Source organism: Amyelois transitella, chromosome 9 (assembly GCF_032362555.1).
Source record: "Amyelois transitella isolate CPQ chromosome 9, ilAmyTran1.1, whole genome shotgun sequence".
Lineage (NCBI taxonomy): Eukaryota > Metazoa > Arthropoda > Insecta > Lepidoptera > Pyralidae > Amyelois > Amyelois transitella.
Genome location: NC_083512.1, coordinates 7,489,420 through 7,512,478, shown reverse-complemented (window position 1 = coordinate 7,512,478; position 23,059 = coordinate 7,489,420). Strand labels below are relative to the sequence as shown.

The following is a 23,059-nucleotide window of genomic DNA, read 5'->3' as shown; positions in this document are numbered from 1 at the left end:
AAAATTTTCATGAACATCATATACAGAGTGTTCGTTACAAACTTCGTCCAAATTTGTTAGACACCCTGAAAATGTTTTAATTATAATATTCATGAGTTCAATTCCATTGCAACAAGAATCTCTAAAGAATCTGCACTCTTTTGCATAAAGGGAAGATGCAATTTTGCTGCCTGCAGGATGGGAACTCTTCCTAGGGGTCAAAATTATAATAATATTATTTAGTCTATAATTTAGAATAGTTTCTTTTTCAAAATATTATTAAATAATATAAGATATTATTATACTTAATATTAGTAGTTATATTTTAGTTCGGCCTAAACGTTTAGTTTATTGTTAATAAAGTTATATTTTTACTCATTTACATAGAAATTTTGTTGTAATTATATATCGAAATTAAAGCTTGGTGCTTAAATTTGTTTGATAATTGTTTGCTTTGTACCGACGATAGTTTTACTAGAATACCCGGACGTCTTTCGTGCAGTACCTAGCCTTTAATGCAAGTTTATATTATTATCAAAGGCTATCAAAAATGTATGGGATAAAAGTTACTTGTATTTAAGACTGGTACTTAAGCGGATCATAAAAACTCTGGTTTATAATCCGATCTTCCGATAAGTAATCGGCGTTAAGTCTTTGTAAACCACTTCTAATTGATTTAAGACAGGTTTAAGCAGCCTGACGTTGATCGATATTTTAATTGGAGCGCGAAATGTCAAAACCAATAACGAAATTAATATCTTGTTCGAATTAGTGTAAAAAATGCATACCACATTTATGAATCAATCGAAATGTAATTGTATTGACATTGTATTAAAAAAAAGTGTCAAAATGACCTGCTTCTCTTTCCGTGCAGATTTATAATCAGTGATACTGCTAATGAACTTAGAATTTTTCCTTTGGCCGATGGGCTAGCAACCTGTTACTATTTCTGAATCAATTCTGTCGTTGAGTCATACAGTAAACAAGGTTGGCGAGACCAATTTATTGTGATTTTTTCTATTTACTAAACTAACTTTATATTTTTAAGTATAAGGTTTTTCAAAATTTATGAGATTTTTCAATCTAATAGTATAAATGCGAAAGCAACTGTGTCTGTCTGTAACGCTTTCAGGTATAAACCACTGAAATAATTTTGATGATTTTTATTGAAAAGTCGCGGGCAAAACCTAGTAGCACATAAGTACATTCACGCTCATTTACTTGTCACACTAAAAAGCTCTGAACTTACTATCGCGTTGTCACTGGGTATTAAATAGTTTCTACGTTTGCTCCCTCGCCTGACCCTTTCGTTATAATAATCCGCTTTACTCCTGAACCTTATAAATTTCAACAAAACGTGCCAGCATTTAAACAGTTGCACGCACGCTCGTCTGCTTTAATGACATAATTAAAAATCCCTAGTCCAATGTAGTGGTAAAGTTCTCCAGGCTTTAGTGGCCTAGCTTATCCTTACAGTAAACCGAACAAGTTGGCCCCATTTGCTAATCTCCTAAGCCAAGTAACGAGTTGGTCCAAGTGATAAACTTTCGATATTATACCGAAGTTGTAATATGAAGGTTATAAAGAGATTCTAAGGTAACAAAACTGAACTTTAAGGACAGGCTGGATTAAAATAAATCTGATAAGTTTAAAGATCTAGACGGATGGAGTATCTCCGAGTGTATACTCGGACATTAGTATTAATTTGATGTCATGAGTAATGAAAAATTCAACAATTAAGTTAATGAAATATTTAATCTGATAACTATGATTAGTATTTTATAATCTTAAATTTATTCTGAAAACGAATGCGCTTTTTTCCAACCAACATTATAAGTATAATACCTGTTATTCCAGGCGTCTATTGGTGAAATGTCTGAATATAAGATTATACGAGTACTTTAATATTCACGATAAGTTGAGAAGTTATTCAAAGGTGTGCCGTGCCGTAAGCAGGTTCAAAAAAATATACCTAACTTGATTAATGTGGCTTTAAATTATATAAAAGTTGGGCTAGAAACCGCTTTCATAATTTAAATCTCAATTAACTTCATTAAGTTGAACGCGGCCGTTAAATCGTTTCAAGACTGTTGGCTCCATTCAAGGTTCAAGTAAGGGAAATATACATTATTATATAAATTTATATATAGAAAAAGTACAACATTCATATCCTGGATGTACAATTTCTAGATAAGCATACCAGCATCATAACTTAAATCCGCGTCTGCGCCCCACCTGAGCCACACACCCGAAGCTCGGCAGGTACTAAGGCCACGAATAGTGCCAAGTAATGAGTTTTGTTGTTCAACTGTTACTGCTGGATTAGGACGATGTACGGTCACAGGTAAATGCTGCACTTGCTGCATTGTCCACTTGCATAACAGGACAGGTGTTTTGTATTTAAATTAAGGAGGAGGTTAAGTGCGGTTTTTAGCAGCTTCTCGGAGATTAGCCTTTAAATGAGTCTTTAGGTGTAGTATATTTTATACTTCGCTTTACCATTATAAAATGGTAGGTGTGTTATTAACACATAATATAAACTGACGTCATTACAGAATGTTTTTCCGTTTCCAAAGAAATGCTTCAGTTCCTTCATTGTACATTTTTTGTTTCATATTATATATCTAAGTCTTCTATGACTTGTTATGCAAACTAATAAGGTAACTAGTCTAATATCTCTTCTAAAAACTTCTATCACATAAAAAATTGATTAAACTAAATTTATTTATATTCTTGGTACAATAACCCACTTAGTTAAACACCGGTAATTTTGTAATAATATACAATTTTATCTCAAAAATCAGAGGGAAATGAGATATTCCAAGTTTGTTGCAGCATCCGGAGACTGATTAATTTCGGGCCTTCATTCTTTGAATTCTGTAAAGGTCTCATAAACTTTGAACCGTAAATACGAGCTGTATTATGCAAAGTATTATTTATCATATTTCAGCCTTTGAAGTTTGGGAGATGAAATGTGTTGCTATTTATGTTACCTTCAAATATTTAATTTACTTGCAGTTGTAGCAGCTAGCAACTTATATAGTTACGTTATCAATAATAATACTTTTATTGTTTTTATTTATATTTATATATATTATAAAAAGGCTAAAAACTCTTATTAATGGTTACTTTAAGATCTTGTTATTTACACAAGAGCTAATCCCAGGACAAAAGCTATAATATTACACGTTAGTTGTTCGAATTTTTAACCAATTACAAAATATTATTTTTAGGAATGTCTAAAATCCCTACGAAATGTGTCAGTAAAATGTAGTTGCACAGATTGGTTCTGTCCCCGAATGATCGTACGGAGGAATGTTAATCGAACCGGCGGGTCAACTCCACATTACATTGGGCCAACCTCGTACTATCCTGGTAATGGAGAACAAACAACCATTACGGGTATAAGTGAGCAAACAAAGTTGGTCCCAACGTTTGCCGATTCGACCAAATGTTTTCCATATCTAACAAATTGTAACTAAATTCAATATCAAGAATAAGGAGATAAAAACACGAAAAGGCTTCGAAGAATTGAAATAAAACAAAGCATAAATCAAGAGGGTTTACACTGTTTCCCGGAATCAGAGAAATAAAAAATCTAAATGATTCTGTGATAAATAAACGGTAACCCTCGCTTGACCTGTTTTTATTGAATCGTTCTCTCTTTTTTCTTTAAGTCGTAAAGTAATTCGTTTCTTTTATTCAAATATGGCTTGTAAACTTGTTCTGCACGCGACAAAATATTTAGTCAAGTTACCGCGATTAGAGTCAGGCAAAACTACGCTGAAGAATTGTTTACTATTAACAAAAGGTAAAAGCAAAACATTTTTAAAAATAGACTGCTTTTAAAATTAGCCAACGCTAGGCGTGGCTAAGAATATTTAGCAAAATGGCAAAGAACTGTTATTTTTGTCGCGGAAACAAAACCCACAAAAAAATAAAACAAAATCAGCATCCCCGTTTAATTTAGCGAGGGTCACAAAAAACGGTGGCTGTTGAGCTTTTTGTTGGTCGAAACAACCCGGAATGCATTGTTCTATACTATCCCTGGCTCCCAGGCTCCCGGGAACGAGCACAATATTCCCGTGCCATGGAATTACTCACTTTATTGGATGCGTCACAACATGTCGTAGTGAGTCATTATGAAGATTAGATTTAAAAAGTGGAAACTTATCTAAAAGGGTGTTTTGATGATAATATAATTTTTATTTCCAAGTAATAATATTGTTTACTTTACAATTTTTATAATCATTTCTAACAATAAACTAAAGTACGCACAAAAAAAATTAAATAAATCTAGAAAAAAGGAAGGAAGAATCATTAATTGTCATGAAGTCTGATTATGTTATGGTTATTATTGCCTACTGCCTAATACTTAAGAGTAATAAATTACAAAAAAAGGTTATAATCCACATCCACACTAATAATAAAGAGGAAAGATTTGTATTTTTGTATGTTTGTGTGGAATAAACTCAAAAACTACTGGTCCGATTTTGATAAAATTTGGCACAGATATAGAATAGACCTTCAAAAGTGACATAGGCATAAATTTGTTTTGAAATAAATTAGATTTCAGGTATATTATTCAACATTCATAAAGTAATCCGGGAAAAAAGCGCTACCGAAAATCTTTCCGTGCGTGCGCTGGATCCACTGTTGATTATACAGACATACAATGTATTACAAAAATAAAGGTTTTTTGCAGATCTATAAAAAAGTCCGCGACACGATATATCTAACTTCTATAATTTAGTAACTACAAGGTATTTTGTGCGTAAAAAAATAATGTAAATTCAAAGGTGCGTTTTGAGAATTATTATTACACAAGCATTTTAATCCTTATGATTGAAAGTGTGTTTTATCATCAAGATAATTTTACGGAGATAAACTTTGTCCTTTACAGCTCAGTGATTGGATAAATAGATTCTGAAATATCGTGAAATTAAAAACACGCACTCCAAATAATTTTAAGTACCTTTTGTTTATTTCAAAATATAAAACACAAAAATATGTCCACCCGTGCGAAGCCGGGGCGGGCCGCTAGTTAAAAATAAATAAAATGTGAAGATGACACAAACATTACGCTCAACGATAAAAAGCTTATCTGACAAAGCGAAACGATAAACAAATTGAATGTTACAAAAACCAGGTAAAGCAAAAGAGACGACAATTTACAGGTGTATAATAAATTAAATGAATCATGGGTGAACGTGCCTGAACCCGTTGATACCCGCTGAGAGAGGAGTAGGGGCAACGGCGCCTGCCTTGATGGATATAAACATAAAAAAAACCTGCCCGTCCGTGCGTAGCCTACCCACGCATGCTATTAACTTAGACGCTTTATTGTCCCATTCATACGGACGTAACACGAGACTGAGCAGTTTAACCTTTGGAGGTAAATCTCCTCATAGTTTCCCATATTAAATTACCTGGCACAATTAGATTGTTACGAAAACCAAGCGTAATTGAGAAGGCTCACATAATTCTGCCGGTGTATTTTATTGATGGCGAAATTGTTTACTCGAAAGTTGTTTAACATTGATGAAATTTGTGCGTCTCACGAATAGTACAAATTAAAAAAAAATGTTTTCAGGGTGGTATCACCGGCATTTTATTTAACGTAAATGAAAAAATCTTTACCTACATCAAATGAAATTAATCATCAATACGAGTAACTCTGTAATCCATATATCTTTATAACTTTGCATGGTACAGAAAAAAAATCCTATTTAATTCGCTCCTTTACAATTTATTTAGGTAAATCGTTTAATAACTAGTTTTTATATGACTTTATAATGAACCGGGAGGCTGCAATCACTGTTGCGGGGTAGACTATCATTATTTACAGATTGCGCAGATCAAATTGATGCAGTGGCCTGAACCGATCATGGGATAATACGAAAATAATAACATTCGATTCCAGCTCATTATAAACGGAACAATGTGGAAGGACGTAAATGTCGATTTTCGAACTGGGTTTTTAGGGCAAAAAATTAATGTCAGGGATTTAAATAAAGGAATAGGCCATTTTCCTTCAAGATTTACGATTAGATTAATCATTAACACTTGTTTTATCCCAACAAATATTTTCAATGCGAAAGTAAGTCTGTTTGTTGCCTCTTCAAGCGTTATAATTTAAACCTATAGTTAACTTTTGCTTATATATATGGGATTGCGAAAATGCTATATTCATTTGAAAGTAGTGCTAAATTCGCGCAAGTAGGTAGCGCTAAATCATGTCGACGAAACTGCGAGACGAAACCCTAGTTGTCAAATATATTATATTAAAAGCACCAAACAATTAGAAATCGAAAAAAATAATCGGTAAGAGAAATAGGTGATGAAATGTAATTTAATTAAAACAATTAATTACCATTACCAGTACCTACTATATATTTTATTGTCAACACATAAAAGCTCACGATAAAAGCTGTTAAACACATTACACAAGATTTAGTTTAGTGTAATTGATTAATTATCACGTGATAGCAATTAATTACACAGAGTTTCGGTAAACCACCAGTAATCAGCACTAGTGATTACTCGTACTAATGGAAATTGTTTCCAAACGGTCGCTTTCCGAACACTATTTTACTTCGTTCAATAGAATATGTCATGGGATTTGATCAAACGTATCTGAACCAAAATATCACTTGCAAACTTCTAAGCAAACAGCAAAGCTCACAGTAAAGTAGGACATTAAAATGTTAAAAAAGCCGAGATAAAAGCTCATTCAGCTGATAGGACATATTTACCCTGTAAATAGCCAACTATTGTGCCAGTGAATCCAATGTTTGATCGTCGGCCGGCATAACAGAGCTAAAATTTAAAGCCAACACGAAGTGTGAAACGGTGTGCAAGTGAAAAATTTCCGCCACGCTTATTTTGCTATTGTTACAAATTTGTACCGCCCTGCGAAGCGTGTTGTTCAACTTTTTTCAATCAACGACATTTTTTCGGTATTTTTATATTAGAATTTTAATTTATTATAGAAGTTAAATTTGTTTTAGTAAGAAAAAAGGGTAATTTAATTTAAAAATTAGGAAGAAGTAATTCTATTCTATATAAGAAATTGTTATTATTGAGATTATTTTCAACAACAGAACTTTCTTGCGGTTTTTTTTTTGTCTTTGCTAATACGTGACGGTAAGTTAAAATTATATAATCCAATTTTATGTTATCATTTTAAGTAAAAGACGCATTAATGAATGCTTTTATAAAACAGTAATAAAATTTAGGTTTAGATAGAACCCGCATTACTACTTTAATTTGAGATAAGCTATGTAAAGGGGCCTGAATATTCTAACAGTTGCGTTATCATTATTGGTGACACCAAATGTGCGACAGAAGGCTGTTATCGAACTATCGTAGATAAGGGAAATTACTCTAATGTACACATTGGCTGATTGACATGTACATGCTCATATTGCTCGTATTTCCGTTACATTTTAATTTCAAGTTCTTGATATCAATCGTATTCATGTAGGTACTAGTATTGCTTAGTAGCAAAATTCAGATCTTAGAGAGCTGATTTAAAATATCGGACAATACAGTTAACAAATAGGTAGGTACACTATTTAGTAGTAATAAATAAGTGATAAATAAATTCAAATGTATATTTTATACAAAAGGCCAATACTTTGGAATGTCTTTCACTGAAATAAAATGTTCAGTTATATGCAGTAAAATACTTAGGCGCTTTAGAAATAAATTTTACATTTTCCTGCGAGACCGAAACTAAAGACTCAATTTATATGTAGCTTCAAAACGAAATGATTATGAAGACATAAAAATCACAAGTCATATCCCTGGCCAAAGGCAAAATTATTATTGTTAATAAACCACACAGCATATACATCACGCACAAATGATTAGTTCCCATTAGTCAATATTTACTAAATAGTTCAGACTATTTGAATTGTACACACTAAGTAGAAAGCTGCCACCTAAGAAGCCAAAACAATGGGACGTAACAGTTTATTCCAAGAACGTCTTGTGTTTGATTGAGAACTCTTATAAATAAATCAAGCTACGAGTGTTTGAAGACTTTGAACGACTCGTGTATGAGATTGCAATCTTGGTGACAAACAAAATACCTAGTGTGTTTGAAAATGTTTGAAACTTACAATAGTTGTACGAGTAACTTAATTATAAAACTTTGCTATTGTTAAAAAAAATTGATATTTTAGATCAACTTTTTAAGGATAATAACGCTTTAAGGATTCATATTTATAGCGATAAGCAGCGTAATAAAAAATGTTCTGAAAAAAAATAAGTGTAATTTTAATTCTAACGACTAGCAAAATTTGTCAAATCTTTTGCAATGATTCAATGGGAATAAATTTTAAGAATAGATAAAAATCTCAAAGAAATTTTAAAATTAATAAGGCCCAGGTCATTGTTCTTCACTTCTGTGAATAAGGTGAAGAAAAGAACCCTCATTTTTATTCAATTAAGTTTTAAAGTAATATAAAAGGAATGACTGAATTTGACAGTTTCTGAAGAATTAACCATCACTGATTCTAATATTTTATCATCGAAAAAATGTTAAAAATAACTTAAAAAGTATTAAAAAAGGTAAGTATTTAGTACAAAGCTACTTAATACCTTTACATTTACTGCTAAAAATATATTTCTTTATCAAAATTTTTGGAAATCAATCTTAATTTTTGTGAACTTTTCTACCTAAGAATTTTATTAGCTTTTTAGTTAAGCTTTGTATTTGGCACTGCTGTATGGCCTGTAATGATGGAATTGAGTTAAATAGAGATAGATTGCTGGCAAAATTTTAGCGAAATTCTTTCTATTTTTTCGGCTGTGCTTATTAGAAAAATGATACTTATGATATAATGAGTTTAACTAGTATAATATAAATAATACTAATTATGAAAAAGAAAATAACAAAAATACTTGAACTAATAATTAAATAGAAGTAGAAATGCAGAAACGGCTAACCAATCAAAGTTGCGGTGTAAGACGAACCGAGGCACTTCGCGTCCTGTTTGTTCCAGGAACACATCTCCGACCCAGCCCCGACAAACTTCGGCTTTGCTCAGGGTGATTAGCATCGAAGATTAAAAGGTCAAGGAAGCATTTGCAGAATTACGCCAACGAGTTTGATGGCGTGTTTGGATTCTGAATTACCTGTTCTTATCGCTGTACTAATATGATAAAGAGAATTCAAACTAATTTTTACACACATTTGTTCTTTTTTCAAATATGCTTATTTTAACGACTTTCTAAGCTTCAAAAATTTTCCAAGCTTTTTCTAAATGGCAAAAATTTTGAAGATATTGACAATTGTTTAATTCTTAAAATCTTTGATAATTTTAACATATTTGTATAACTATGAGTCATTCTTTTGCTTTGTTTTTCAAAGTTTCAGTGGATACAACTATCCACTGAAACTTTTGTGCAATTATTCAAAACAAGTAAAGTAATTCATTTTACATAAAAGCTTTACTTCACATTCTGTTATTAATTTCATTAATATTCCCTATACATACATACAATGTGATAAGAATGGCACTAATTAATTCAATCATTTAGATCATTGCGTTTAATAATAAATGGTACTTGCACCAACTAACGGACTTTACACGACATAAACATTTGTAATACAATATTTGTTTGTGCTAGATAGAAATGTGAAGAAAGTTCAACAGTAGCTAAACGGATGTTTATACATCGAAGTGTAGGTGTGGAGGACTGTTATGATTGTAAGCGCTAAATTGTTGATATAAAACTACTGATAGTACAGGCAGAAGGTGTGGTGAAGGCAGCTTTTGATCAAGGAGATATAAAGTCTTATAAGATGCAAAGTCGCAGAAAAAAATTATAAACCTAATGGGCATTTAAAAAAATCTGCCCTTCGTTTTTTGTTTTAACTGAGCTACATTTAACGAATAATAACATTTTTAAATTATACCATGAATATATACGTATAATGACGTCTATATCCCTTGCGGGGTTGACAAAGCCAACTGTCTTGAAAAGACTGATAGGCTACGTTTAGCTGTTTGGTTTAATGATAGAATTTAGATTCAAATAGTGGCAGGTTGCTAGATCTCCTAAAAGAAGAATTCCAAGTTTATAAGCCTATCGATTAGTCGCCTTTTACGACATCCATGAAAATTAAATGGAGTGGACCTATTCCTTTTTTATTGGTGCCGGGAACCACACGGCAGTGTGGTACAAAAAAGTGAGATTTACTTCTAAACATTATTTAAGAAGTAATGTAATGTGATATTTTTAAATTATTTAAATGTAAACTGTAATAATTTTGATGCTACCTGTATTATGTACTAGAAATAAAATCTCTTTATATTTGTGTAAATAAACAGATATAGAACCTGGCCGATCCAATTTGAATTGTGTAAAATATAATATTTAAACATCCTAAAGTAAGTATATTAGTTCCATAAGCATTAAATTAAAAGGGAAGTTGAAAACGCGATATTGTTATTTCAAGTTACTTTAACGAATGGGTCCGTTAATTAGTCTTCATTAGCCGCCGCGGGCAAAAGTTTCCATGTATGCAAAATTTTGTCCCAACCAACGACCTGTTTATTGCGATTAAATTACTCCCAAGCCTTGCGATGGACAATATTTACATTGCTAATGTTTTATTTCAATGTTCAGTGACACTCTGAAATGTCCAATATTGGAGAATGTAGACAAATTTTGAATTTAGACTTTTAATTAATTATTATCTTGTCCAGTATTGTCCTGTTTGAATCTGATAAAATAAATTATTTGAATTTGTACACTTAAAGTTATTGCTTTCTTTAAAATATTAGAAAACTTACTCAATTCATTTTATATGAAAAAAAATTCAAGAAATCTCAATTAAAATCAATATTTAATTCAGAAAACAGGCATGGCATTTTTTCTCGTCGTTTTACATTTCAATAAATTAAATTTAAGTTATATCCAACATATTACTATTTATTTTATCTTCCACTGCAACAATAGATTCTTAACGTATATTAACGAACCGCTGCATAAATTATTGAAGAATTTTATGACGTTCCGTAAAATTTTATACTCCAGTGAATAGTACAGGCAAGTTATATTACAAGATAAAATTACCAGACTCCCATAAAACGTAAAGCATCCGACGAATACCAAAGATCTTAGGGCCATATTGCCGTGACTTTGCACACATTCATTGTAACAAAGCAGCGGAACAGGTAGAAAAACCCACCCGAGCTAATATTAAACCCGTGTTTTAAACAAACATGACTTTTGAATAGAAACAAATTGTTAATTAAAACAAATATCATACACACAAATTCAGGATATTAACGTGTGCTGAATACAAAATTGAACATTTAGATTACTTTAATAGCTGTAATTGAAGATTTTGGAACAAAACCTTACGCAGTTCGATGTAAAAAGAGTCATTATAAATATCGTTATATACGATGAAGATTGAAATTTTGATAAGATTTTATCATATTCGATGGTCTGTAGACGCAAATTTCAATAGTCTTGTGGGAAGTAGGCTTCTTAAAATATTTGCGTTTCACTATCTTTCAATTTAAAATGTATATAAAAAAGGTAATCTTAATTTTCTCTTCACCCAAGAAGCTCTGTACTTGTATCCCCACGCTTTTGGTTGATACAATATAGTAAACATAATAAATCCAATAAAATTTCATTAATTTGTCATGACTTACTAAAAGTATTTATAATCCTTAGAAATACGCTAATGTCAATTTAATCCGTTACATCCGATGCTGCTTGACACCCCACTAATAAAATTAGCAATATGAAGGAAGTGATTGATCTTTATGGGTTTTCCAAGATAGAAATTACATAGATCAATTCCACGCTAAGAGCAAAATTTCCCTGCTCGTATTACATCAAATGTATGGCGACCGTGACCTCTGTATCATAGATCCCTTTACAAATTATTGGTATTTATTTCGATCTGTTCTGGCAGAAAGCGGATGTAACACACACAATGGGCGACTACAAAACATAAATATTGGCCTATTAGTCGGAACTGCGATATCGATATCCCGATGAAATTTGTCAGAGCTTTTGTGCACAGTTCCGGCGGTAATCGTTTTACAAATGGTAGACAAAAAAAAGTGTAACCAATGAAATGGTTTGCTCTGATCGGAAAGAATGCTCCCAGGTAGATGTGGGGGTGTTTCAATCACACAATATGTTACATGGTGATAGTTAGCTTCGTAATAATTCAATGATGACAGCGCGTTCTACTAATAATGGCGAAATTAATGCGAATGGCCACATTAATAAAATTAACGTCACCATTATTGAAATAGGCAGTTTGATCGATTAAATGTTTGCAGCCGGCTAAATAGACAAAGGGAATACTGCTAAACTAGTATCTGATAAACAGATTTAGTAAGTGTCCAAAGCAAACTTTACACAGTAAACATTTACTGTAGTAGTCTTATTAAGGGCGACTTGGCTACGTTGGACGTCCCAATTAGTGGCTTTCTTAGATTCTTTTTTTGCCGACGGGCCATCGAGTGACTGTTCGATGTGGATTCTTGGCGCACTTGAGCTTGAACAGGTTTTAACATGGGGACCGAAAACCGGTAAAAAATCATCTCAGGTAATTACGGTAGGCTCATAGCTTTAGAATGCGATATAGTAGTGTAATGGTATTGGTAATTGAAAAACGAAATCTATTTTACTTCGTCTCTTGGTTCTATTTTTCATTTTCCAATATAAAAAGATTCTTCTTCACTCTGTGTAGTTTGTCACTAATTGTTCTAAAAAGCTTATATCCACATGTGTGTTCATATAAGCATCATTGTATTATACTGTCCATTGTGAATATGCCATTTTCCAACCACTTGTTAAGCAAAATTATTGGAAACCATGCATTGTGCGCGACGTTGGAAACAAAGAATTTCTACAAGTAGGTAGTAAAAAGCAAAAAGTATTTGGAAGGTAAGTAAGCTACTTTGAAAACGACATAGAATAAGGAAGTTGTGAAATGCAAAATAAAGCTGTTAACTATTTCTTTTCTTATAAAAAACTGATAAGGAATAATCATTACTAGAAGATAAAAAAAGAAATGACTGATAACGTGTGCACGTCGGTACTCGTGTAGATTAAATACAATTTACACGACACCCAAAGGCGTGCCTTTAGTGTAATATTCCGCCCTCTTAATCACTACCCAGCGGAATAATTAATAACACCTCAATTAAAATATCAACCAAAGCGCTTCCGTCCATGTGTTTGAGGCAGAATAACTGCATCTGAAATATAATGTTTTGGAATCTAATCCTATGAATATTATAAACGAGTTCTTCTTGGATGATCAAAACCCTCTGTGTAAGTAGTTACATTATTGGATGGATGCATGATACCTGCATTACATAAGTCAACTCAACTTATAAAAACTGTTTATTTGACCATTGCTTGGGTATACGTTTGTTCCCAAAAATAATCTTTGTTTTCCTATCATTTAACTATTTAGGCAACTCTTATTATTATTGAAACCAGATATGGCGAGAATTTTTTTAACAACTAACGACTAAAACGCATCAAATGAAGGTAGTTACTTGTCATATTTATAAACAAACAAAGACTGTTTTTTAATATTCTTGGTGCAATGTATCGATGCCAGAGCATTATTTAAATAGATATCCGTTAGTTTTTTCCACTCTTAACTTGGTTTTGTACCTATCATGCCGATTTTTTTACTAAAATTGGTTTGGGTTGCCATTGGTTGAAGGGACTGATATTTGTATCATGTCAGAACAAGTTGTATTACTAATTAACGCCTTAGGGAGCTAAAACAGGCTACGCGATTTATCGTAAAACCCAATTTAGAGCCGGGAGGCACGCGATTACAATCTTCTCACGACAGGAAGGCGCGCAAACTCCTCATCTCGGGGGAAATCACGCACGCAACAAACTTTATGGCAACACGTCCCGAGAAGCGATCCGCCCGGGGCATCTGAAGACGGCCCATACCACACACGGTCTTATTCAAAAGAAATATAATGCGCAGGCAGTGTCTCTACGCGGCATCATGCCAAATTTTATAAAGATCACGACTCACACTAGTCACACGCATAGTTCATTCATCAATATCTTAGCAACACTTTCACAATCACGTGTTAGAACCGCGAGAAGCACTGCCCGCTATGCCGGGCTAACAAAACACTGACCGTTGTTGAATATGGCTGCAAGCTCAGCCGAATTCCATCTTGACCAAGACGCTCTCGAAGAAGCCGCTTCAATTGCATCCGCGGTATTTTTACGAGTTCAGCTTTTCCTTCTTCATATTCGTCGGCGTACTTTGCCGGCTCTACGGTCGCCGATGCTTGTTCCTTCCTTGTCTCTTCCTCACATCGACATGTATCTCTCGCTGCGGCTGCCTCTTCAAGTGTAAAGTAGACAGCCGCAGCACCTTCTTCTCTCAATGATCTAACAGAATGTAACAGTCTTTGCCGATGAGCAGGGTTGAGAACTCCGATTGCATCCAAATCGGGTTCTCCAACTTGTTTACATATTTCCAAGTCATCATATCCATTATCAATAAAACTTTCGGCGTACTGGCCCAGATGTAGCGATCGCAACCACTCGACTACGATGTTACCGGTCGTGGACGAGGCCATGTCGCGTTAACACGCGGGGCGCATCACAAGGCGTGCTCGCGGCGCGACAGACGGCGAGAAACTGACTGCCGAGTTCCCCTTCTCCCCACTTTCCCCTCCATAAGCCGCGGTCGCCGCCCCTAGTTCTCCTTGCTTTTGCTTTTTGACATTTTGTAGCATAATCGTTTCATTTCTAAAGGTGTGCGACCCGCCACGTGATACTTTTAATAGGCACCTGTATATTATTCACTTTTTTGAAAGACTGACTAATTCAAATTTATTAGTATTTTAGATTTTTGAGTTATTAAGAGGTTTTGTGTCTATTTTTCTGTCATAACTAATATTGAGATAATATGACAAAAAGCGTCTATTAACAACATAAAAGACGGTCAGCGGGTGGTAGGCGAGTCGTGATATATGAGTGGATTTATTAAAAAAGTTAATCCCTAAGGCGCCTCTTTATTATACTATATCTACGAAGGTAGATTGAAGTAATTTCATGTGTTTTCGTTTTATTTTTATGATTAATGGATTAGCTTTTATAGTTCTAAACAAAATTGTAATATGTAATACCTAATACTAAATCCTTAATCTTTACATGCAGTAAAATTTATTCTTATTTTTTGTACATAACTTAAAATTAAGGTAAATATATTAAATTAAAAATTATTATTTTCGTTTCTCACAAGAAAATTATCTCGCCTTGTTTATTTTTTATACTGTTTTCATTAATGCTTTAAACATCATCAAGCTCAGTTCAATCATGACTGAAACTTGTTGATTGAAACCTTTCTTCTTTTAGTCACACCATTCCACGAAACGGATGACAGATGCAAAAAACTGGAAGCTAAAGGACTAAAAGCGCGCCATTCAAAGCAACGGATTATCTAGCTTTCGGATAAGGTGCGAATTTTCTAGTCGATTCTGAAACATAATCACATATATGGTAAAATGTTCGAAACTACGTTTTGCACCTTCAATTAAAATTTATGTGATGTTCTCCTACAAACAAACAAAATATAGATAGACAGCGGAATATTTCTTTTTTATTTCTATGACTGAAATGGCCAAATCCAAGGATCAAAATCAAAAGCCAATCGCCTTACAGACTTCTGCTTTCTCCTGGTGCTAACTCCTGTTGTATCCTAATCTCCCAGGAAAGGAGTTCTAGTGTGGCAATTGACCATAATCCTGGATATGATTAATCTTATTTGAAATATCCTTACAGACTAAACCCTGTCATTCCACACAATTTAATAGCCCCTGCTCAAACTACGGTAAAAATCTACACGTTTGTTAAAACAAAGTAAATAAGTGCTATGTAAATAACTTCCCGTGAGACAATAAATAAATCCCCAAAACTGTTCGCAGCCCGCATCGAGTTAGTGCAAACTTTAACCACCAAGCGAGATAAAACAGGCCCAAGAAGTTTAATGAGCAACAGATTCAGGCAAACTTTGCCCCAATTGTTGTGTGTAATTAACTCTGGTGATAGAATTGTTAATTTCAATATTTGCTTTTATTAGAATTCTGAAGGTACCTACTTGAGCATTGTTAACAAATACATACTTACATGATACAATTTGTTGTTATTTTATCATTTATTTTTTAATTATTATATATCAATGCGGCTTCATGAATTGAAAGTTGATAAAGCGCTTTCTGGCCAGTTTTTAAAAGTGATTCAACGTGTAAATAATAAAATAAAATACATAAATATTTTTATTATCCACAAACTTACAGTTTGACTTTCCTGAATGCTTGTCCTTCATAAAATTTATTCAACTAAGTTTTTGAAACTTATTGAATCCAAATTAAAATAATAAAGAGAAAATAATTGTATTTTTGTATATTTGTAACAAATATGTGTCGTGTGGTTTCCGGCACTGTAGGCAACCTTCATGGTATTCGCCATAGCAACGGTTGCCACGATGTTGTTTATAGGTGATATGTCAAAAATAATTTTTATTGTCACATGTTCTTAAGATATACGTTGAATAATATAGACATTTTATACTGATAATTTTCTCCTCTTTTCTCCTTCTTTCTTCTGTAGGAATAAATAACTTTCATAACTATACTTCCTACAGGCACTTTAGAGTATACCACTCCGTATCTATCCCCTGGTTGTCGTAAAAGGCCACTAAGAGAAATGCCAATAAACTTGGGATTCCTCTTGTAGGCGATGGGCAAGCAACCTGTTACTATTAGAATATCAATTTCAGTATAAAATCAAACAGCTGAACGTGGCCTTTCAGTTAATTATGATTTCTTTTTAAATATTTTTTCCATTAATTTGTTCTCATAAAGAGAATTAGCTCATCCAACTGTGAAGGGAAATAATTAATTTCAACTTCGCACTGAGTGTTAGACTGAAATCAATTGATAAGTCCGCTTATTCGCTAACGCAGACTAGATTATTCCGACCTAGTTTTCCGCTCTCTAGGTACCGCTGAACATGAAATTATTGAAGTGACGAAACGTTGTATTTTTATTTAAAAGTCAATCATTCTAAGATCTCATAAGTTTTGCATTAAACCTCAAAATTCAAGAGGAAAAGGAAGACTGAAATCCACCTGCTGCCAATATCAGAAAAAAGAAGAAGAATAATCAAAATCTTTACTGAAAACATCTGAAGAATGTACTGCACGATTTCTGTCTAGTGGCCGATATGTTAACTACTTGTAAAAGAGAGAGAAGGCACAGTCAGGGGATTTTAATAGCAGAGCGTCCAGTGAAGAACGTTTAAGGTATTCGATAACACTACACGAGTTGAAATCCTAACGCGGTCTAACTAAATGTGCAACTATGATCTAGTGTGGCATAGGTTCGCCTATAAATACTCGTATAGCGGAGATCAGTCCGGAGCATTAGCTACTACTAACGCTATCTGGAGTAATCATTGGCAAACTTTCCTCTCTAAAGAGGTTCGTATAAATTCATTCATTCATATAATTACGTCTATATCGGGGTAGACAGAGCCAGCAGTCTGGAAAGAATTAAAGGCCACGTTCAGCTGTTAGGCATTGAGATTCATAAAGTGACAGGTTGCTAGCCCATCGCCTATAAAAAGAATCCCAATTTTATAAGCCTATCCCTTATTCGCCTTTTACGACAACCATGGAAAGGAGATGAAGTAGTCCTAATCCTTTTTTATATTGATACCGGGAACCACACATATTTTTATTCACCAACTTAGGAAATAGCTTGCATATGTCGGCGTATAACGTCAAATCATAATTATTCCTTTTCACTTGAAAATTTGACATTTTCTCTTCCTGGTCCACTGCACTATTGGAAAACCTCGTATTAGTTATACATTGTCTGCCAGTCTTTCAATAGCTTAAGTGTTTTGTGTATACCTTAAGTATAGATTGAATAATACAAAATTACGAATCTCTTCCAGCAACAAGATATTAAGAGCACAGTCGTAGTCGGTATGATTTAACTGAAGTGAATTGGTCCATGAAATTATATTAGAATCTACGCCAATATTGCAACATAAGTGCATTTATAAAATATTGTACCGATTGTGCTCGAAATTCCATTAGGTTTTATTTGTAACCACTGGTTAGTGATTTGGAAGCCTGTGGCGAAGGCTTGTTAGCAAATCAATTCGATTGTGTAAAATTGGTTAACCTTAAATATTAACATGGCTAAAATCATCATCATACAAACATTATGTTTGCAAAAATTCTCAAAGGAAATTGAAACACTTTTTTAAATTCAAATATTGAAATTACGTTTCATTGGTTATAAATAAATGTGTACGATTGGGTTTTTTTCATTTTATTTTTAAAATTGCCGAATGGTAAGTAAAAAGGAACACATATACTAACTGTAATATTTTTTTATGAAAATCAGTAGTTAAGATTAAAAAGAAGTTAAGTTAGCTAACCTGAAGTCAAATTGCCACGTTTCTGCAATTTCCTCATATCATCTTTTGTTGCTCATAACACCATAACCAAAATGTAGAAAACAGGTAAAAATTGTGAATATAATAAAAAAATAACAAACACATACACGTAGGAAATGTGATAGGCCGCGGCACAAAGGCTTGGTTTAATATTCTTGTTAAGCCTTCCATACCTTATCACAATATCGCTTGCGTTATCTAAACTCGGAAGGCGCGCCCTATTGGCAATGTAACGATATTTTCCTTGCATTAATAAAATCGAGTTGATATGACAGTAATGATAATAGGACCCTTTGCATACTCGTATTCGTCCATATGACATAAGCTCCACTTTTACTTCACGTAGCATAGTAAAACAAAGTTTTCCGTTTTGTCTGAACGAAGGGCATAATAAGTTTCCTGGTTAAATTTAGTCATTGATATATAAGAGGTTTGGTAAAGCACTCAAAAAGCGTACTCGTTCCAATGTATCCGGGTTATAACCCACTGGGGCCATGCAAGTATCGGTAACTGTTCACTGGTGACATTACAGTAATTCCCTCACTTTACATTGAGGGACTAAAGTCATAAAAGTAGAGACTTATATGACTCCAGTCCCTCAATGTAAAGTGAGGGAAATTATTATAAGCAAACCTGGGGGCCAACCACAACGTCTTATAGCAGTATTAGTTTAATATTACATTGATTTTTTGCACCACGAGGTCTTTAAAACAAGCTTAAAACAATATTACTTTTTCAGATAGTTTTGGTGACGTCACCTCTATTTCGTTCATTCAAATTGGTACCATGACGTGACTTTACGCCTATAGCATTATTGTTTTAATGTCAAATTTAGCAATCTTAAAAAAGTTCCTCTTTCGCAACGGATACAACATTATTTACTATTATTTGCTGAAATAAGTGAGTAAATCTACATAGTTTCGGAAAAAAGCTTATTAGAAAGTGAACGTCAATATTATAGGTAGTGACTGCAATTGTTTAGCAATGGATTTGAACTTCGAAATTTTCGATTTCTTGGAAGCCGACGAAGCCGCTAACTCCGAAGAGGTTAGATCAAGAAAACGCCGTCGTATGTCGTCGTCGTCTTATTTAGTAAAATTATTTTAAACCACATAACTAAAGTTTTATTCTTGAAATTGGTTTTGAACAAAACTCACTTTATTTCAATGGTGACGCTGAAGAGACGAAAATGAAAATGAGCCATAAGATTAAAATAGGCCTTACCTATTATGGCTCAGTCGAAGAAAGTTTTTTATTCACCATTTAAAACTAACATAAATCTTATTTAAAGTTTGGAACACTTGAGTTGGGTTTGTTTACATTTCAAATTTTTTTTCGCCTATGACAGCATGCGACCTTGCGTTCCGTTCACGATTCACCTCGTCATAAAGATTAGGTTTCATACTTATTTATCAACATTTTAAATCATATGTTTGAGATATTAGTTTATATTACATAATAAGTTACGTAAATATCCTAATGTTTTTGTAAATAAACACTTTTAAATAATTTACAGCAACTTTTATACTTATATTATTATAAATTTTTATCATCGTACTTAATGCGTTATACGGAACGACAATTGAAAGCGATTGAAGGGGATGGCGTTATGTATTATATATAGCGCTGTTTCTTTTTATCCTTTAGCAGGGAATAGACAAAGTCAATAAATCATTCATTCTTTCGCAACACTAAGCAGGAATAAAATAAGATTGCGTGATAGAGGTCATGGTACGAATATGAGTAATGTTATTACAAGCTTATAATAAGACTTCCTTGAAATAAGATTGTTTTACAAAAGCTTGTGGTTGGCCCCCTGCACTCTTAGTTCAGGCAATTCTTTGCATTTCACGATCGTGCGAATAAATAAGACTCCTGAATCGTGAATATATAGGCGAAAACATAATATGAACAAACATACAAGTGCGTCTTCCGGGGTAGACAGAGCCAACAGTCTACCGCCAAAATAAAACTACAAACTTATTGATGTCAATATATAGACGAATACGTATATAAATATAATCGCTTCTTTATCCCTTGCGGGGTCGACAGAGCCAACAGTGTTGAAAAACTGAAAGTCCATGTTCCCAAATTTATTAGCCATTGGGATGGGATGGGAAGGATAAGATGTGTCGGTAACCATACGGCACTACTTTAAGTTAATCCTGTATAAAATCCTTTCTAGAGGTAATATAAACAAGATAAAAGTCAGATAGTCAAAGAAGATGAATTTAGTTTACAATAAGTATTGGCGAGGCTGTTCTATAAATTGGAACTATTTCGTACGACACATTATTTCGTTTCACGTCCAATTTCCATAGGCGGTGAGCATGAACGGTTTAATGGAGCAAAAGATTGCGTCCACTAGGCCTGCGATGCTTTTTCAAAGTCGTGTGAGTAGTTTCCCACGAGGGACTTTAAGGGACACATTGTCTTTCCAGTTATTACGAAAATGGTCCGTTTTAAGAAAAAGAAAACATTTTTGTAAACCGTCAAAATGAAATTCAACTGTACTGAATATTATGCGTTCATCAGGATTAATCATGTTTCTCATCAGCTTAAGGTTGTAACTACAATAAACATTATTACTCATCATGTAATTTTACGGCAATTTTACGATTGAGTCTTTGCTGAAGAGGAACCCGAGTTTCCCTTTCCACGGCAACACGTACTTCCGCAGTTCCGCCTTACCTCCGGTATCCTGTTATCAGAAAAACCTCTTCTTCATCTTGTTATTGCATCGATGGTTTTGATGCCCTTGATAAACTGGACGCAGTTTTACCCAAGTACGGGAACAGGACTTCAGTACACTATAGCTATATTTAAATGAAAGAGGTCCGCAGATGCAGAACATCATTCAATTTAAAGTTAATCCTTCAAATCTACATTTATGAACAAAACTTCTGATTAAAGTTTATTTCGTCGCTTCCACTATTTTCGTTCGCTTCGGCTTCGACTTTAGAAATTAGTAATTTTTCACGTCAATAACTAAGACATAGTGTGCCATGTAAAGAAATAAAAAATTTCTATTTGAGGCTGGCCCGAAATCTTTGTCAAATTATATTCAATGTCCGCTACAGATGAAAACAAACCACAAACTAAACTCCGGCTGAACTTGGCTTTCACGTTGGTTGAAATTCCCTTTGGACCTGACACACAAGTTTCCGACATGATAGTAGTTGTTCATTAGATGTAGCCGAGGCACTCAGGGCTCAGAAATCAATTATGAGTAAGTATTGTACTGAAAGTCAAAGTATTACAGGGAAAACGGACACAACTTGAAATGATTTTTTTCTTAAACCCGTTTATTGTTTAGATAACGGTAAGCATTATATAAGGCAAAAGAAATACTAAATAATATAAGTTAAATACCTATACTTATATACATATAGGCAAACAAAAAATATTTTCGATATTCATACCTATAAATCAAGTATTCAAGAGAAACATTTATCTACCTTCTTAATTCGTTAGGGTCTTACGATATCACATTGACAACTCTATCACCCCAAAATTCATATCCCGTTTATTTCTTGAAAAGGCTATTTAATCCTAATATATCCTATCCGAAATCAGTGGTGCCCTTAGGATGTAGATAAATGCTCGTCCCGTCCTGTCCTGACACTTTTGCCGGGTTACAGAGCGAATAATGACCTCGTGCCGGGCCTTTCAACTATTTGTATGTCCATTTGGGTCAATTGGACCTTGAAGGGCTTTGTGCATGTTTTCGACTAACATTCGGTTAAAAGGTTTTTTCCTAGGCGCCGTAAGTATTGCGTTATTTTCACCGTCCAATGTAAGCAGAACGTTTTCACTCAACAATGAAAGACACATCGGCGTGATTACTGCTTCCGTATTTCAGGTTGACATAATAAAATGGTGTAGTCAGCCAAGAAGGAATGCTCAGTTTATTTCTTATAGTATTTACATCTTCGTCAAGTTTACTAAACGTGTTTGGTTTGATGCTCAGATGTTCATAATTCCTTTGTAAGTATTAAAAAAAAATCTTCTGATAGCCTTTTATCAAAATCCTCTTTATACTCTTCTTTCTTTCTAATCACAGCTTTCTTAACCAAATCTTTCATTTTCTTATATTCCTTACGTGCTTCATTCACATCTTCATCTATAACCTCTTGCATTCTTAAGTTAGCTTTTGCTGCTAACAAATCCAGCCATGCTTTCTTCTTTAATCGCACAAGTTCTTGCACATCTTTACTCATCCACGCATTTTTGTGATTTTTTCCTTTCCTTCTTCTACTTACACCACACACTTCAACAGCTACTTTCACAATTCTTTCTTTAAATTCCTTCCATCCATCTTCAATATCGCTCATTTCCTCTAAATCTTCAAATTCATCCTTCAGTCTATTAATATACTTCTTACCTACATCCATATCTTGCAAATTTTCTACTTTTACTCTTTCCAAAGCGCTGGTTTGCTCCCTTACCCTGTGCCGCCAGCGATTGAAGATACCCCTTATCCGGGATATCACCAGTAAATGGTCCGAGTCAATGCCAGCACCGCGATATGCACGGGTATCCAGCACTTTGTTCTTCAATCTTTCATCAA

General features: G+C 33.7%; 1 protein-coding gene across 4 annotated transcripts in view; it reads right to left on the bottom strand.

Moving 5' to 3' along the window:
- The window catches only part of LOC106143252 (uncharacterized), a 92,079-nt gene extending 77,442 nt beyond the window's left edge, over window positions 1–14,637 (bottom strand). For all 4 annotated transcript variants that reach the window (XM_013345290.2, XM_013345292.2, XM_013345294.2 and 1 more), the window contains exon 1: window positions 14,145–14,637. In XM_013345290.2, coding sequence (XP_013200744.2) covers window positions 14,145–14,594 — 450 coding nt within the window. In that variant the 5' untranslated portion in view covers window positions 14,595–14,637. The remainder of the gene's footprint in view (window positions 1–14,144) is intronic.
- Between the last annotated feature and the right edge of the window lie 8,422 nt (window positions 14,638–23,059).